The sequence below is a fragment of the Phytophthora parasitica genome, assembly GCF_000247585.1.
Source record: "Phytophthora parasitica INRA-310 unplaced genomic scaffold supercont2.2, whole genome shotgun sequence".
NCBI classification, from domain to species: domain Eukaryota; phylum Oomycota; class Peronosporomycetes; order Peronosporales; family Peronosporaceae; genus Phytophthora; species Phytophthora nicotianae.
The window spans coordinates 1204923-1220667 of record NW_008648988.1 but is presented as its reverse complement, the minus strand read 5'-3'; the positions used below and the strand labels follow the sequence as shown (position 1 = coordinate 1220667).

General features: G+C 50.8%; 8 protein-coding genes across 8 annotated transcripts; 4 read left to right on the top strand and 4 right to left on the bottom strand.

The window, feature by feature from the left end:
* Positions 1-218: 218 nt before the first annotated feature.
* PPTG_02447 (YjeF family domain-containing protein) lies at positions 219-1680 on the bottom strand. Its single transcript, XM_008893527.1, has 8 exons — positions 1643-1680; positions 1365-1567; positions 1269-1302; positions 1147-1206; positions 1012-1070; positions 773-936; positions 586-709; positions 219-512 (listed from the first exon to the last, which is right to left on the bottom strand). The coding sequence occupies exons 1-8, from the start codon at positions 1658-1660 to the stop codon at positions 431-433; spliced, it is 744 nt and encodes a 247-aa protein (XP_008891775.1). The 5' UTR covers positions 1661-1680; the 3' UTR covers positions 219-430.
* A 99-nt stretch (positions 1681-1779) lies between these two features.
* Positions 1780-3086, top strand: PPTG_02446 (hypothetical protein). The gene is made up of 4 exons (XM_008893526.1): positions 1780-2272; positions 2338-2467; positions 2528-2679; positions 2758-3086. Exons 1-4 carry the CDS (start codon positions 1859-1861, stop codon positions 2821-2823), a joined length of 762 nt encoding a protein of 253 aa, XP_008891774.1. The 5' UTR covers positions 1780-1858; the 3' UTR covers positions 2824-3086.
* PPTG_02445 (hypothetical protein) lies at positions 3069-4057 on the top strand. The gene is made up of 2 exons (XM_008893525.1): positions 3069-3803; positions 3864-4057. Exons 1-2 carry the CDS (start codon positions 3153-3155, stop codon positions 4017-4019), a joined length of 807 nt encoding a protein of 268 aa, XP_008891773.1. The 5' UTR covers positions 3069-3152; the 3' UTR covers positions 4020-4057.
* A 51-nt stretch (positions 4058-4108) lies between these two features.
* On the top strand, positions 4109-6352 carry PPTG_02444 (hypothetical protein). The gene is made up of 5 exons (XM_008893524.1): positions 4109-4263; positions 4382-4596; positions 4668-5362; positions 5420-5645; positions 5722-6352. The coding sequence occupies exons 1-5, from the start codon at positions 4164-4166 to the stop codon at positions 6199-6201; spliced, it is 1716 nt and encodes a 571-aa protein (XP_008891772.1). The 5' UTR covers positions 4109-4163; the 3' UTR covers positions 6202-6352.
* On the bottom strand, positions 5576-8812 carry PPTG_02443 (hypothetical protein). The gene is made up of 2 exons (XM_008893523.1): positions 6303-8812; positions 5576-6197 (listed from the first exon to the last, which is right to left on the bottom strand). Exon 1 carries the CDS (start codon positions 8768-8770, stop codon positions 6365-6367), a length of 2406 nt encoding a protein of 801 aa, XP_008891771.1. The 5' UTR covers positions 8771-8812; the 3' UTR covers positions 5576-6197; positions 6303-6364.
* Positions 8813-8858: 46 nt separating this feature from the next.
* Positions 8859-10582, bottom strand: PPTG_02442 (hypothetical protein; the record flags this gene model as incomplete). The annotated part of the gene is made up of 7 exons (XM_008893522.1): positions 8859-9083; positions 9152-9174; positions 9256-9520; positions 9578-9661; positions 9729-9806; positions 9871-10449; positions 10511-10582. The coding sequence occupies 7 exons, from the start codon at positions 10580-10582 to the stop codon at positions 8982-8984; spliced, it is 1203 nt and encodes a 400-aa protein (XP_008891770.1). The 3' UTR covers positions 8859-8981.
* Positions 10583-10758: 176 nt separating this feature from the next.
* On the top strand, positions 10759-12936 carry PPTG_02441 (hypothetical protein). Its single transcript, XM_008893521.1, has one exon. It carries the CDS (start codon positions 10863-10865, stop codon positions 12654-12656), a length of 1794 nt encoding a protein of 597 aa, XP_008891769.1. The 5' UTR covers positions 10759-10862; the 3' UTR covers positions 12657-12936.
* Positions 12937-15204: 2268 nt separating this feature from the next.
* On the bottom strand, positions 15205-15297 carry PPTG_20932 (hypothetical protein; the record flags this gene model as incomplete). The annotated part of the gene is made up of 1 exon (XM_008894359.1): positions 15205-15297. The coding sequence occupies one exon, from the start codon at positions 15295-15297 to the stop codon at positions 15205-15207; it is 93 nt and encodes a 30-aa protein (XP_008892607.1).
* Between the last annotated feature and the right edge of the window lie 448 nt (positions 15298-15745).

Here is a 15745-nt window from a genome sequence, read left to right as displayed (position 1 = left end):
ATGCGCTGGTTCTCGACCCTGATGGATCTCGTGTCCCTGTCACGGAGACCTGCACATATACTGTGCACACAAGCAGAGGTGGACTACTATACTTGAGCGCGTGGGGAGTGCAACGACTAGCCTATCGACTAAATGTGGGCGTGTGGATGACCTACCAGTAGCCAATTACCTCGTAGAAGACGCGTGCATTGAACCAATAACCACACCACCGGCATGGAGCAGCGAAACCGTGATAAGCCAGGCATCTACTGACTACAGGTGATACCCACGCACTTCGTGCTGAGACGAGCCGATCGCAAAGATGACAAAGAGGACACTACAAAGCTGCAACGGCATCAATTAGATTGAAAGGTTGTTGACACTGTCGATTTGGCACGAAAGAACGGAGCACTTGCAGTCACACTCGAGACCGCAGATCTCCTTGCTGGCTTCAGTACGGGATTGGAACCTTCACGCACTGCTCCACACCGGGGTATTCGGGCAGCTCCAGGTTGAATTCTTCCGCCAGCGACCTACACAGGACAAAAAATAATGAGGAGGCCTGTTTAACTTACATGCTACACTGGTCTGCAAATGACAACTTACTTAGACACGAATCGACCTCCGACATAGTGAACCTTATCAGGGCCAGTAAAAAGCTTCGCACACAGTTTCGGAGCAGTTAGCGAGACCAGCATTTGCGGCTCCAAGCCAACTCCACTTTCATTCCCTGTTGTGCATCGGACATCAATACGCATAACTTCTCATACGCACCCTGCACATCAAACCTCACCTTTCTCAACGTGCCATCCCGACGGAATGTCAATAGACACGATCGGCGTCTGACACTTTTGCAGCGTGCCGACAACGTGGTCAAATGGTGGACGGATGCCTCCAGAGAAACTAAACCCGAAAATGCCGTCCAAGATTAAGTCGTACGCGGCATCCACATCCGAGCTACGACAGTATCAACCACCACAAATTCCTCAATGCTTTTATTGTGAACAGAACAAACCACCGCCTCATTCGTACGCGTTCTGGATCTGTTCAATAAACGGGATCTTCAACTGCTCACACTGCGTCACCAGTCCCTACCGGGTAGCAACCAAATTATACAGCACCCTATCAGTACCTCGCCATGTCATAAGACACACCACCAAATGAAACCTGGAAAAGGGGCTTCGCACTGCGCTTCGGATACAAAATACTCGGCGAATACCCAAAATGCTGCAAGAAACATGATCAATACCCCAACCAACCACAGTATACGTCACTTTAAAGCGTCCTACCACCAAGTGACGTGCTGCAACCAACGCGTCACCGCTGTGCACAAGATCATTCTCAGTAAGTTTACCTCTTCAATCTCCTCCAAACTCTGCACTCACCCGTTGTTACCCGGGCCGGCGACCACCAGCACACGCTTGAACCCGCCGGTCGCTGCCGTCGATTTTGTATTAGTGGGGTACTGCTTCCCGACCGCCGTAGCCACACTGAGACCCGCCAACTCCATCAGTTGGTCAATGCTGAAACCGTGCGTAGAACTCATCAGCTGCTCGTCGAAGTGCTGCGCTTCACGCTGTCCTAGATACTGCACGTACACACACAGACACATTAGCGTCAGCTTCAACCGATACGGAGAGATGCACAGCCGAGATCGCCGTACTCTCGTCATTTTCATCATCGGATACTTTTGTGAATCCGATAAAAAAAAAAAAAAAAAAAACTTAGGAAACGTCGATCACGGTACACCAGTTTCAAATCGTAGGAGCTTAAATTCTGTCTATCACGGTACCTCTGTCGCAAATTTCCGTCCGCAACGGTATTAGCAGATCTTTGTCTCCCCCTTCACGCTATTGAGCTAAACGAAGCCGGCGACAAGATGTTCCGCAATCAGTACGACACGGATGTGACGGTGTGGAGTCCGCAGGGCCACCTGCACCAGATCGACTATGCTATGGAGGCCGTAAAGCAGGGCAGCGCGTGTCTGGGCCTGACGTCCAACAAGTTTGCGGTGCTGTGCGGCATCAAGCGCCAGAGTCTGGAGCTGGCCGAGCATCAGAAGAAGGTCTTCAAGATCGATGAGCACATGGGCATCGCCATCTCTGGACTCACAGCTGATGCGCGCACGCTGGCGCGATTCATGCGCACAGAGAGCCTCAACCACAAGTTCGTGTACGGCAGCTCCATCACTGTGGGGCGCTTGGTCTCGGACGTGGCGGACAAGAAGCAGGAATGCACCCAGTCGTACATCCGTCGCCCCTACGGTGTGGGGTTGCTGGTGGCTGGTGTTGACGTACGTATCCTTAACTATGACGTTGTGGAGGAGCAGAGATCTTATTGTTATTGTTGTTATTGTAGAAAAAAGGTGTGCACCTGTACCAGACGTGTCCGTCGGGTAACTACTATGAGTACAAGGGCATTGCCATCGGCGCACGATCGCAGTCGGCCCGCACGTATCTGGAGAAGCACTTCGAGAGCTTCCCCAACTGTGAGTGGAGGTTTTGGTGCTAGAAGGAAGAGAGATTACTGACGATGCGTTGATTGACAGTGGGCAAGGACGAGCTCATCCACCACGCACTGCAGGGCGTGCGTGGCTGCCTCCAGGGAGACCAGGAGCTCACGGCCGCTAACGTGACCATCGCCGTGGTTGGCGTGGACCAGCCTTTCAAGATCATCGAGGGCGCCGAGCTGCAGCCTTACGTACGGATATATTGGCGGTTATTTGGGCTGTTTTTTGCTGGCGAGCTAATGTTGGTGGGCTGTTGCTGGTGTCTGTAGATTGACGCTGTTGAAGTGTCGGACGTCAAGGAGGATGAGGACGGTGACGCTAAGATGGAAGAATAATCAGGAGATGGAACTCAGCTGGAGGCACGAGATCTGATGAAGCTTGTGATGGAGCCATCGCTAGGTCATTTGATCGAGATCCAGGCGGGGAGTTGCTGTTCCTCAGTGGATCTCTCTCGCATTTTAAGCCGCTGCATGTGCAGAACTAATTGCCTGCAGAGAGAAACACGCAACCAGTTTGAAATACGAGTTCGAGCGTGGCTTATTTCCGTCAGTGCATTTGAAGTGTTGATCTGAGCCGCTCTGGAGTATTTATTTATAGGGTGCAATTTGCCATTCCTCGTGTCATTTAATCTGCAGGTTGCTCTGAGCAGGGTAGGGATTTCAAGATGGAGGCGAAGGCAGGCACGGACGACCGATTCTACACGCCTCGCAGCTCTGCTCGACGAGGGTATTCCAGTACAGGTTCTGAAGACGAGCGCTTCGTGTCACCCCGAGGAAGCGCACGCTCCGTCTCATCTGGTGAAAGTGAATATGTTACACCTCGAGAGATCGCACCTGTCATTCCCCCGGCGCCTCGTACATCAAGTGTGAGCGCTCGTTCCGCCTCGTCCGATGATAGTGACTATGTTACACCTCGAGAGATCGCGCCTATCATTCCCCACGCGTCTCGAGCATCATGTGTTAATAATCCAGCAATGAATTCGCCTGCAGCATCGTACAAGGATGCTGCTTTCCGTGCCAGCAGTAAACGATTACCAGTAACTGAGCCTGCGTACGACTCGTTCGACTACAAACAGCACCGCAGTGGAAACACGTCGGAATTACGTGACGCTGCTCCTCCAGCAGATGACTATGATCTCTTCTCGGCTGCACGCCACAACCACTACGACTCTGTTATCTACATGCTAGACCAGGGTGTACCTGTGAATTCGAGGGACGCGTTCGGTAACACTTTGCTGACCATAGCGTGTCAGAACGGACTCAAACGAATCACCAAGCTCGCGTTGCGCCGAGGCGCCAACATCAACAGCCAGAATGTAAGATTGTCTTGTTTGTGCATGGTGATGGCTTGCATCTAACCTTATTTGATGCTGCAGAATCGAGGGAATACAGCTCTGCACTTCTGCTTTGCATACGGCTATGGAGACTCACTCGGGGCCTATCTGATCTCCAAGGGCGCCGACACTACCATAGAGAACGACGACGGTATGGTTTGTTACTATGGAATTACACAGACCTCCGCCCGCAAGTAAAAAAATATTATGATATCGTAAGCAAAAACTATCGGAAAGTTGCCTTTATGTTGAAGTTGTCCCGACAATCTCTATTAACGCAACATAAGCGTAAAGTTGCTTTTGCTTTAACTTCAGATTACACCGACAGGGACGCTATTCCTCATGGTGTGCGAGCGGCTTGTAGCCTCCCCTAGAGAGCGCCCAGACGACCCCATGGACGGCCGAAGCCACACAGCAAGCGACGACTCTGACCTCGAAGAAGGTATGCGTCAATTCCCTCTCATTAGCTCCCAATATCCCGTCAAAACTTTTTGCTTTTGACTGAAAAGCCTCCTTCTTATTCTTGTCATTGCAATTCATTTTCATTGCATTTTGGCCAGAAATGATGCGCGTCAATGTATTCGACTACGAGTGGAGGCGTCAGATGCACGTGGGTGACCAGGTGGACGCCCAGAACGTCTTTGGCAATTGGTGTCCAGCCAGAGTCCTGCAGATCGCAGACGGGGAAGTGTTGCTACAATTCCTCAATATGCACGAGTCATGGCACCAATGGTTGCAGATGGATTCTGGTCGACTGGCACAGTCAGGCATCAAGGTATAATTTGGAAGGGATGGTTATAATTTTATTAAGATTTTCAGAGTTTTTTTTTATTATTATTTGAGCAGGCTCGGAATGACAGTGCACCGATTCGACAGGCCCAGCAGATTGAAGTGCGTCCTGGTGGAGGCAATAGTAGCTTGTGGAAGGAGGCGCTCGCAGTGAGAGCAGGTGGTGGATCGGTATTGGTGAGATATCCTGGACGCGACCAGAAGTTCGACGAGTGGATTCAATTCACGCCTGCAAAGGTGGCGCCGGCTGGAGAGCACTTGCAACTCCGTGGACGTGGGAGTACGCTTGAACAGAGAAAACTGGCTGTGGACGCGCCGAACGCGACACATCGACGGGTCATTCAAGCGCAGAATCCGAGATTCACGCACTACCGTGACTCGCTCCAGGCTACGCTTGGGTTGACGATTCATGACATTGAAGGCGATGGCAATTGTCTTTTCCGATCCGTGAGTCATCAAGTGTATGGTGATGATAGTCATCATGCTCTTGTACGTGCGGCGTGTATGGATTACATGGAGAGTGAGAAGGAATACTTTGAACCTTATGTGGTGGGCGACATGGCAGCATTCATGCGGTACTTGCGCTACAAACGACGTGATGGGGTGTGGGGAGACGACCCGGAGTTGCAAGCTTTATGCGAGCTCTACGACCGTCCTGCTGAAGTGTTTGCTTACGACCCTCAACAAGGCTTCCGAAAGCTTCGATGCTTTCACGAGAACAGTGCCCTTGCTCGCACTAGACCTCCCATTCGGTACGTTGCATTCGAACACTTCTAACTACATTAATTGAACTAACACTATGCTGCTAGGTTGAGTTACTACGGAGGAGGTCACTATGATTCTCTTGTAGGCCCAGATCATCAAGCAAATTTGATTCGAGAGAGACCGGGTCAATGGGAGCAGCGTCATATCGGATACTCCCACCGTATCAACTCGCGTGAAACACGTAACGATGTTTCCGGAGTGGAGCAGGAAGTGCAGGCCCAATCAGACCGTGAACGCACAGAAGTTGAGCAGCTCGAACAAGTCCTCGTGGTACGTTGTACATAGTCTCTTGATGAACGAAGCTACTGTACGCTAACTCTGCTGTCTTTTATTTTCAATATCCTAGCAATCTCGAAACGAGTTCGACGCCATGGACAAAAGTTTGGAAGAGACGTTAAAACTATCACTAGCAGAGTATGGAGAAGCTTCGCCGGCACAGGCTCATCGAGAGCGTGAAGAGATCGAAGAAGCTACACGAGAAAGTGAAATGGCAGCAATCCAAGCGGAGCTGCTGGCCAAGGCAAAAGCAGAGTCAGAAGAAGAGCAGATGAAGTCTGCAATTCAAGCGTCTTTAGGTGACCACGCAGTCGATTTCGACGCTCAAATATCTGCAGCGATTCAGGCGTCTCTGGGAGATGTTGGAGCAAGCGTTCCAGCAGCAAGTGGAGCCGCTGACTATGACGAACAGTTACGTCGAGCAATGGAATTGTCAGCTCAAGATTATGCACCGCCGCAGGACTTCGGTCTGTACGGCAATGAATCAACCAACACAGACGAAATGGATGAGCTTCAACGCGCAATCCAAGCCTCGCTGGAGAGATCCTGAGAACAGCAAAGTGCAGTTTTGAGCAAGCCGGACATCGTGCAGAGAGTACTCACGTATACTCTAGAATGGATTCAATACAACGCATCGCACTACTCACTCACCCGCACCGACGACACGACGCCTTAACTGCTTCGAAGTAGTAATCTGTTGTTCATATTCCCCATTACAGGTTGGCTTCCACGTACTCGGCGATACGCTGCTCCATGTAAATTCGGTCTTCTAGGTGGCGAGGCGAGTGACGTTCGCCAGGGAAGAGCAGCAAGTCGTAGTGCTTCCGTGCGTTGATCAGCGCCGTGATAAGGCGAGCTGTGTGGCGGAAGTGCACGTTCTCATCGATCAATCCATGAACAAGCATAAGCTTCTGGCCATGCTGCATGTTTCCAACGGCTTCCATGACACTGCCGTCCCGGTAACCCGTCGGGTTCAGCTGAGGCGTAGACATGTAGCGCTCCGTGTAGCACGTGTCATAGCCGTCCCAACTCGTCACAGGCGCGCCAGCGATGGCAAGTTTGAAGGTCTTGGGCGCCTTCATGAGACTGATCGCCGACATGTAGCCACCATAGCTCCAGCCATAAATTCCTACGCGTCCTTCGATCGTAATTCCTTCGTCCACCAGTTTGCGGACGCCGTCCTCCTGATCTAGAATCTCTACCGTGCCCATGCAGTGCTTGATTGCGCCTTCAAAAGCCGATCCACGACGGAAACTACCACGGTTATCCACCTTCAGCACAGCGTAGCCCATGTCACGGAACCGCTGCGCTCGCATATCCACAGTCATCGCCCACATCCGCGCAACACGCTGGACATGCGGGCCACCATACACGCTCACCATGGTAGGGTACGGACCGTCACCATGAATCTCTCGATCGGGCAGGTATACAGCCCCGTAAAGCATCTCCTTGCCGTCACGTGTCGGGAACGAAATAATCTTTGGAGTGCACAACTTGGCCTGAGCTTGAAGAATCGAAACACGCAGATCTTCCTGCTCTGTAGTAAGGGGAAATGCAGAGTCCTGAATCGTCTGGAAAACTGCAGCAAGCTCAGCAGACACTGGGGCTGCTGGCTCTGCTGCCAAAGTCGGGTCTGCCGGCTCAACCGGCTTCACTGCTGCAATCTGAGCTTCCGAAGGCACAGTACACACAAGTGCACGTGGAGGTGTCGTAGTATTGCTGTACACATCCACGAACATGCGGCAACTGCTGTCCATGACGATACTGTGCATACCTTCAGCACCAGTAAGTCGCGTGGGAGGCAGCGGTGGGTCACTGATCGGCAAGAGCGACGTCACGTATAAATGTCGCTCCAGTGGGGAATCCACCGTACCGCAAAAGTAGACACGGCCCTGCGCTAAGTCGATACCTTCCACAGACTCCACACTCCATTTGCCGCTCGTCACAGCTCCAAGCAGACGCGCTCCCGGTGCTCCAGCCGTGTATTCGTACAGATACAGATGCATGAATCCACTCCTCTCCGATCCCCATAAAAACCGGAACGTGTTGTTGCCTTCCGCTTCAATATTACGGAACAGATAGTTCGCATTCAACCACACGGGGTTGCTCTCCTGAATCAGCGTCGTAGCACGTCCAGTATGCACGTCAAAGCGCAAGAAAGTCACCTCCGTCTGCAGTCGATTCAGTCTCTGCACTCCGAGCGACTGATCGGGCAGCCAATTGACTCTGGAAATGTAAAAATCCGGGTCTGGATTGGCAAAATCCATCCACACAGGAGTGGGGATCTCACGAGAGTTCTGTTGCTCTGCGTGTGGCAGTTTGATGACCCCCAGTCGTCTCTTGGGGTTGGCAGCACCTGCGAAAGGATAGCGATGGTCCTCCTGCGCCGCGTCTCCCGTCGGCTCGGCGCTGCCCGAGTGCATGATCCTGAACTTGGGGAGGTGGCTCTCATCGATCTCCTCGAACGCGATCTTCGTGCTGTCAGGAGACCACCAGAAGCCGCGGAAGCGACTGAGTTCCTCTTGAGTCAAGAAGCAGGCGAGTCCATTGGACTTGCCATCGACGCCTCGAGCCCCTTGCGTCACCTGTACGGCCTGCTGTCCGCCCTCCGTCACGTGGCTGGGGATCACATAGAGCTCCTTGTCCTGTACAAAGGCCACCCATCTGCCATCAGGCGAGAACTGCGGGTCGATGGCACCTCCTGCGGCGCCAGTCGAGGTCTTGTCGAAGAGCAACTTAAGCTCCGCCCCTGGCTGTTCTTGAAGGTAAATATCACCTTGTAGAGGGTATAGTATGCGTTGGGAAAGAGGCGACGGGTTCCATGCGTAGGACGTGATTCCCACCCCCATTTGGCGTTGACGCTCACGACGAAGCTTCTCCTCGAGACTGAGATTCCCTTCCGTGTTGCCCTGGTTGGGAGGAGCTGCCAGTAGCGACACGCGGCGTGAAGCCACGTCCAGCGCGTACAGTTGGCGAGAGAGGCCGCTCTGAGCCCCAGGGGCATGCAAGAAGGCCACGATGCGGCCGTCCGGGCTGAAGCTCACGTTGGCTGGCGTACTGAGCCCTGGAGCAGGCATCTTGGCCACATCCTCGAGCGCGATAAGCTCGCGCGCGGCCATCAGAGACGTGAGGGCTGGACCTTTGATGCGGGTTGAAGGTGGATTCGGATATGAAAGGGGAGGGAATTAGAATCAATAAAAAGAGAACCTGCGATATTAAATATTTGTAAGTTGTTGATGATGCTAACTCAACCTTTTTGTAAATTTTCTGCCTTTACGAATAGATACCCCGTAATGATATGATCTTCATCACATTGAAAGGGGTAATTAATCAGATTGTCAGACCTTCATCTTCAGCCATCGCACTCAGCTTGCCGTTAACGCCATCGCCGTCAAACTGCGCCAAGATGGCATCCAGTTCACCCGTAAAAGCCTACAATGGACGCAATATAGCGTGTGGTTAGAAAATTAGAGAATGTCTTCTTCGTTGCTGGGGCATACCTGGACATTCACGATGTTCATGTCTGCAAATATACAAGTTAGCAGCGACAAGTTAGCAGCGACTCCAAAGCTAGTAAACGTAACAATAGCCTGTGGTAGCGTACCTAGAGCGTTATCGGTGCCTTGCAGCTCCTGCAACAGTGCCTCTTGACGCTGCTTCACGTCGAGCTGGAAGAGTTCGTCGCGCAGTCTTGAGAGGGCCATGTTTTTGGAGTCGGTACAGTTTTGCAGAGCCTGTTCCACTCGGGTGGCTTCGGATTCGTCAAGTGTAGTCTTGAAGACGTTACACTCGACTTGGAACGCCTCGACTTCTTTTCGGAGTTCGAGTGCTTGCGCCTCGCGATCCCGCTGTTGTTGCTGCATCTTGAGCTGAAACATAACGTTGGTTGGCGTAACAATCGGTAAACATGCCGTCGAAGTACGTACTTGAAGTTGTACTCTTAGAAAATCTTCGCTTTCAATTGAGTTTCGTGATGATTTAACAGAATGTTGGAGTTCTTGTTCAGCTTGCTATTTCGTGAAATACTCAAAAATGAGTCGAGCTGAAATATACTGAATGGAATCTCGTAATACGTACCAACACATCCAAAGCTTCCTGTGTTTTCTGCTGGTGGGCTTGTTTCCACTCTCGTAGGTCATCGATAGCTTTACTCATCTACACGATGAAGCGAAAAAGAATTAGGAACATTTGTTGCATTTGCAAAGAGAAAAGTGCGCACCTCTTCCAACGTCTTGTCGGGATTCGAGCTCTCGAGATCGAGGGCCTCCACTGCGCTTTCCAGATCTCTGTCATCATCGTCGTCTATAAGCGTTCTCCTGCATGTTATCGCCCAATTATTGTCAACCTCTGCTAGAGAGAAGTCGCTTTCAGGGGTATCTTCTTGGCCATCCGACTCCAGATACGTTGACATCTGATTATCTTTGAAAAGAGCTAAGCTGAACAACCCCTCATTCGCTTGGTTTTGATCACTGTTTTCGTCGTCGTTTCTAGATGTCGAGTTGTAGCTAAGAGGCTTCAGATTTTCTCCGAGTGGTGGAAGAGGAGGCTTCACTGATGCGGTGATTGGACTGATAAGTGGTGGCACTTGTCGAGGATATCGTCGGTTTTGAGATGGAAACAACTTGCGCTTTAGCGAAGCAAATTTACTTGTCGTTGCAGGTACCGGAGGAGGCTGATCACTGTTAAGTTGCGTGTGGGTAGCCTGCTTCAAGGACGCGGCATCTTCAGCTCGATTGTCTTGTTCTTTCATCTTACCATTGTTATTTTTCTCATCCTCCTTACTCGATCGAAACAACAGCTAGAACCATTCATGAGCCTAGTTCGACACCAACAAGCCATATAACTCGTAGCAAACTCACCCGAATCAACGTCCTCCCTTGTCGTGTTGTCTCCGATTCCGGTGCGTGCGGGTCCGGCGGCGTCTGGTTCATTTTGCTCCAACCTTCTCAAAATCGATCGCTTCAAAGCACACAACCTGTCTTAAATTATTTCCACGAAAATGCAACCGATATTTTAACCGTTTGCTTTGCGCATGAAGGGACGCGCAAAGATCTCGGTCCCACCCGTCGCTACCGCCTCTTCATGAGGTGCACATTGCAAGATCGCATAGGTCGGTTAGTGTCGGTCGTTAGGCATTTGGCAAACCACAGCGTTGGGGCAACGAACCATTAGGCCGGCAAGTGAAGTTCAACTGAAGACGACTGAGCGACTATGGGAGGTAGGCGCAAGATGCTGCTAGCGTCCGGATTGGTACTGGTGGTCGTGGCAATGCTGAGCGTTCCGACTTCAGCCGAGTGTCCGAACGCCTGTTCGGGCAACGGAGCGTGTATGGCCAAGGACATGTGCAATTGCTACAAGAACTACGAGGGCAACGACTGCTTCGACCGCACGTGCCAATTCGGCTACGCCCACGCTGACACGCCCAAGGGTGACATCAATTATGATCAGGATCGGAAGACGACCGGCTGGATTCTCGAGGATTCGCAGCAGTTTCCAGCAAAGACGTACGAGTACTTTAGCCCGGATGCTATAACCAATGAGGCCCACTTCTATATGGAGTGCTCCAACAAGGGACTGTGTGATCGAACTCTGGGAACGTGCGTGTGCTTTGACGGATATGAAGGTGTGGCATGCCAGCGCGCTGCGTGTCCTAACAAGTGCAGTGGTCATGGAACGTGTGAGAGTATCAGTGAGCTGGGACTCAAGGCTCCGGGTACGCTTTTTGGGAATCCGGACAACGTGAACAAGATAACCTATGATCTATGGGACAGCAAAGTCACTTATGGTTGCCGTTGCGATCCTTGGTATCACGGTGCCGACTGCTCACTGCGTACCTGTAAGGTTGGTGTGGATCCGATGTTTCTATCGGTGGGCACAGCAACGTACGAGGTGTTTGCGCTACACGTCTGGCTTGATCCGACTGCGTTTCCTACATCGTCAACCACTTTAGGTGTAACAACTCCTGTCGGTAGAACGATCCAAGCTGATTGGGTACGTCTTCGGCTTTTCGACTACCATGGCGAATCCTACATCACTGATCCCATCCCAATCGTGAGTGATGTCGATGGTGATACCTCCGTTGCCCCCACTGCTCTTCAGCTTGCGCAAAGAAACGCTGATGCTGTCGCTGCAGCAATCAAGAAAATCCCCAACAAGACTTTCCAAAACGTAGACTGCGAGCCGACGAATGTTAATGTAGGCGACGACCTTGTCGGCTATAAATCCACACGCACGGCTGCAACCCACGGTCTTTCAGTTGTCTGTCAGTTCACCGGCAATCCTGGTCGTCTACGCACTCCTGAAATTGCAAGTTACGACTTCAACGGTGTCGTCGATCCAGCTAAAAAGTTTGCCGCGCTGTACGCGATGGAGAAGGGTCAAGACAACGAATGGTTCACAGAGGATTCCGGTGTCATCGTTACTGCCCAGACAACTACCACACTCACGGTGACCAACACTGCTGGGCTATCAGATACTGCTGCCACACTGTTCCGGGTTGGTTCGCATGTATTGCTCGGTACTCTTTCGGGGACGACAATTACACTCGTGTACGCGGTCAACCACGCGCTAGGAACCACCAGCCATCGCTTCAACGCTCAGAAGGATTCTAGTGGAGTCTCCCGAGTCACAGTGTCTACCGGCAAAGCAATCTCGCCTGCCGTTCCTGTTGGTGCCACGACAATCACCGTAACGGGGGCTGCAACTGGCCTTGCGGCTGGGGATCTCATTTTCTTTGAAAACCAATTCTACCGACTCAAAGCGGTCACGGTGGCTACCGACACTACTATCACGTTGGATCGACCTTTTGGGGGAAACTCTCTGGATGGTGGCGCCAACACAGTTCTGTTTGTGTACGAAATTACTCCGCCTGAGGATGCGTACAAGTACAACTACGTCTCGCAATGCTCCGGCCGAGGCATTTGTGACACCCTGATTGGCGTCTGCGATTGCTTCAAGGGCTACACTAACGACAACTGTGACACGCAGAACATCCTCGCGCTGTAAGCTAACTCTCAAAGGTAGGGATGGAAGGCAACAGCAAACGAAGAAACGAGGGGATTTGGAAGGCATCTCAACTAGCAGGTGTGAGCTCATGCAAGGTTAAAATTTCAGGAGACGATCACGTAGATGAGCTAGACCTAGCAATACCCGAATAACCTTGTTTGATCTCAACACTGAAATCGATTGCATCACACACTAGTTTCAAATCCCTCTACCAAATAGTGCTAATGCTCAGTTTTACTTTTAACCGGCTATGCCCAAAACACTACGTGGGTAAATCAAGACTCCCGCAGATTAACCGCGTCCATCAGCTATCCTCGACGGAAGTACACGCTACCGCCTTCAATCGAGCTCAAGGACACTGCCAGTGGCAGTGCCACGGGCTCAGTATAGGTAGCTTCCGAGATGTACATGTATTGCTGCACGAATATTTTGCTGCAAATCCGGAATTCTGTGAGTGGAATGCTAGTGGTGGCGGGGGAATTTCGTTTGAGGAGTTCATTACAAATGTTGCCACAGTCTCCAGCTCGCGAGAGGACCACGATGATATTCAGAATGATTACAAGAAGCTCACGTGGAGATGCCATAACGTCACCCGATCCGAATTGGTACAGTAGTTTCAATGTACGGCTACAGAATCTGGATTTTTAGAGCTGTTGAACACGGAAAAAGAACTCGATCTGGAGCCCTTACAATCGAGAAGTTCAAACATTTGTCGGGTCTAGAAGCTCGTTTACCGATCTTCATTTTCTCGATTGGGTTTCAAATTTTGCAAGGGATACTTGAAGCAGACGATGCTGCTGTTCCAATGCACGGTATTTCGCATAGATGTAGTTGGCTCTGAATTGCGTAATATTCTATTTGATCTGTGTACAGCTCCTTGTACGCTAACACCTGGTATTGTAATGGATCGGTTCCGAAGTATTCTAGCTGACGATACCCTTGTAAACTCAATTGTAAATGCTTGGGGACACATATCTGCTTCGGATCCAACGAAGCGGACTGAGAAACCTTCCACTGATGCTGCTCGCGAAGAAATCGAGCTTTCTGTGCTGGGGTACTGTCGTGTCTAAGTGTCAAGTGTGAACCAGGTTTATCGATTGCTTTTTGAACTCTAAACTGCGGACAGATGGGTGCCGAGCAGCTAAGTGCATTTTTACAGTTGACAACAGGACGTAGCCTGATCGAAAGTGAGCGTGAGGCTGCTATCAGTGTCAGGAGAAGGTCATCTGTCTTCCCCGCCTCCATCTCCAGGTGGAATTCCGCTGCGGGTTCACACCTATTGACGTTGTTACAGTTTATCGAGGTGGCGCAGATCACCCTGGTTTATAAGTCGCAGAAGTGGAAACAGCGCTACTACTTTTCAGTCTACACCGTGAGTATCAGATCAATGAGCCATTTCTCAAATATCTCGATATGTTAACCCACAACGCACAATCGAGTGCGTTTTGTCTGCTGAGCTGGAGCGAATGGGAACTGGTAACCAAGGAAATGCTAAAGCGGCAACAAAAATGCTCACCTCATATTAACATGCAAATCTTGAGCGAAGAATCGACTCAGTTACGGCCAGGCAATTGGTATAGGTACCGTTGCCGATCTGGTTATTAGTTCTATGTCCTTCCAGTTTGGATGAACGAGTCATATCGCCACACAGCTGCTTTGGCGTCCAAAATTCGGCGTCCTGGCGCTCAGCAATTTATGAATGGGTCCTGGGTCTGTGTTTCGGTGACTATCACAAGTTGTGATGGATTTGAGAGAGATGTGGTTCTCCCGCAAGTGCTTACTTTCGAGCAATGTACTTTTCAAAGTGCGATCGATGCGGTTCCAGAAGAATTGGTGTGGATTTAGCGACGACACTAGAACCACAATGTGGCAGCCTCAAGTGCTTATTGCGGAGCGCAACGCGGCAGGTGAGATCAGGATATGTGCAGGACGAGCCCATATTGTTGCAACAAGATCAGCTAGCGACCACCTTGAGTTCGTTTCTTCCTTCCGCATACTCGTCGAATGCTCTGCAATGCACTGCTGATCATTGTGAACTCGCATTCGAGCTTTGCTTCTTTGTTGCTGAGGAAGTTGAAGGCACACAGTCGATATATGCTAATGTATCGTTAATCGATGTTGGTGAAGTGAATCAACAACCGGTGTGCCAGCAAATGCCTCGAACAACGACGTAAACCCCGCGAGGTTTTACCAATTTAGGCAACACATGCTTCATGAATGCCGTTCTCCAAATGCCTGGTCGCCACGCCACTGTTGAGCACTCACAAATTTTAAAAGGAACTCCTGATAGAACGAATACCGTCGTTGACACCCCGTGAAGCACCAATTCGAGCTGAACCGAAGTAAGCAGGATACTACCAGCTCCCTATCCCCGAGGAATCTATCGAAACCTTTTTCAGTGCTCTCACCACACATGACTGACGGAAACCATCAAGACGCCCAGGAGTTCCTCGTTTGCCTCCTACGTTATCTCAGCAAAGGGCTACAGCGGGAGCCCAGGCAAACCGAAGAACCTTTGATTCTGTCACCATGAACTCACGCGTGATTGTTAAATCTTGTCCAGCGCAAAGATAATGGAGCGCATGGCAAACTGTGGTACCGTTTTGTGCTGAAGACAGTGATGGTCGACAATGTCGACCATGTCGACTCGACATGACAGCCTTGTGGCTGGATCTCACACTTCTTCCATCGACCATCTTTCGTGGACACTCGAGCAACTTAAAAGGTCAGCATAGTTTGAGCCATTCTCGTCGCTTCAGCTTCCACTTGAAGAAAAAAAAAATACCGCCCGATTGATTGAAGAAGATAGCCAACAAGACTTGGTGGTGATTCTACACTTTGTAGAAATCATCGAGTGGAACGCGCGGTCCCCTTTGCGTCGTGGTACAAATAAACGAACAACCATCCATTGCGAATGTACTAGCACAACTTCCCAGAGTCTAGCTCGAGGCGATATGTTATCGGGCATCCAGATGGCTTTACCAACTACGATAATAAATTGGACAAAATACCAGCAAGTGCGCTACCAAACCTGATGCACGCATTCGATCTCCTCGAAATTGCAAATAGCAAATAGCGGTGATGACACT

Bases quoted from the DNA above. Each gene is read 5' to 3' on its own strand.
- PPTG_02446 (XM_008893526.1), top strand. From the start codon at position 1,859: ATGTTCCGCAATCAGTACGACACGGATGTGACGGTGTGGAGTCCGCAG. The intron at 2,273-2,337 runs GTACGTATCCTT...TTGTTATTGTAG, and splicing joins TGCTGGTGGCTGGTGTTGAC to AAAAAAGGTGTGCACCTGTA. The intron at 2,468-2,527 runs GTGAGTGGAGGT...GTTGATTGACAG, and splicing joins CTTCGAGAGCTTCCCCAACT to TGGGCAAGGACGAGCTCATC.
- PPTG_02447 (XM_008893527.1), bottom strand. The intron at 1,207-1,268 runs GTAGGACGCTTT...TGTTTCTTGCAG, and splicing joins TTGCAGCACGTCACTTGGTG to CATTTTGGGTATTCGCCGAG. The intron at 1,071-1,146 runs GTTTCATTTGGT...GCTACCCGGTAG, and splicing joins GTGCGAAGCCCCTTTTCCAG to GGACTGGTGACGCAGTGTGA.
- PPTG_02443 (XM_008893523.1), bottom strand. From the start codon at position 8,770: ATGGCCGCGCGCGAGCTTATCGCGCTCGAGGATGTGGCCAAGATGCCT.
- PPTG_02445 (XM_008893525.1), top strand. From the start codon at position 3,153: ATGGAGGCGAAGGCAGGCACGGACGACCGATTCTACACGCCTCGCAGC. The intron at 3,804-3,863 runs GTAAGATTGTCT...TTGATGCTGCAG, and splicing joins CCAACATCAACAGCCAGAAT to AATCGAGGGAATACAGCTCT.
- PPTG_02441 (XM_008893521.1), top strand. From the start codon at position 10,863: ATGGGAGGTAGGCGCAAGATGCTGCTAGCGTCCGGATTGGTACTGGTG.
- PPTG_02444 (XM_008893524.1), top strand. From the start codon at position 4,164: ATGGTGTGCGAGCGGCTTGTAGCCTCCCCTAGAGAGCGCCCAGACGAC. The intron at 4,597-4,667 runs GTATAATTTGGA...TTATTTGAGCAG, and splicing joins TGGCACAGTCAGGCATCAAG to GCTCGGAATGACAGTGCACC. The intron at 5,646-5,721 runs GTACGTTGTACA...TCAATATCCTAG, and splicing joins AGCTCGAACAAGTCCTCGTG to CAATCTCGAAACGAGTTCGA.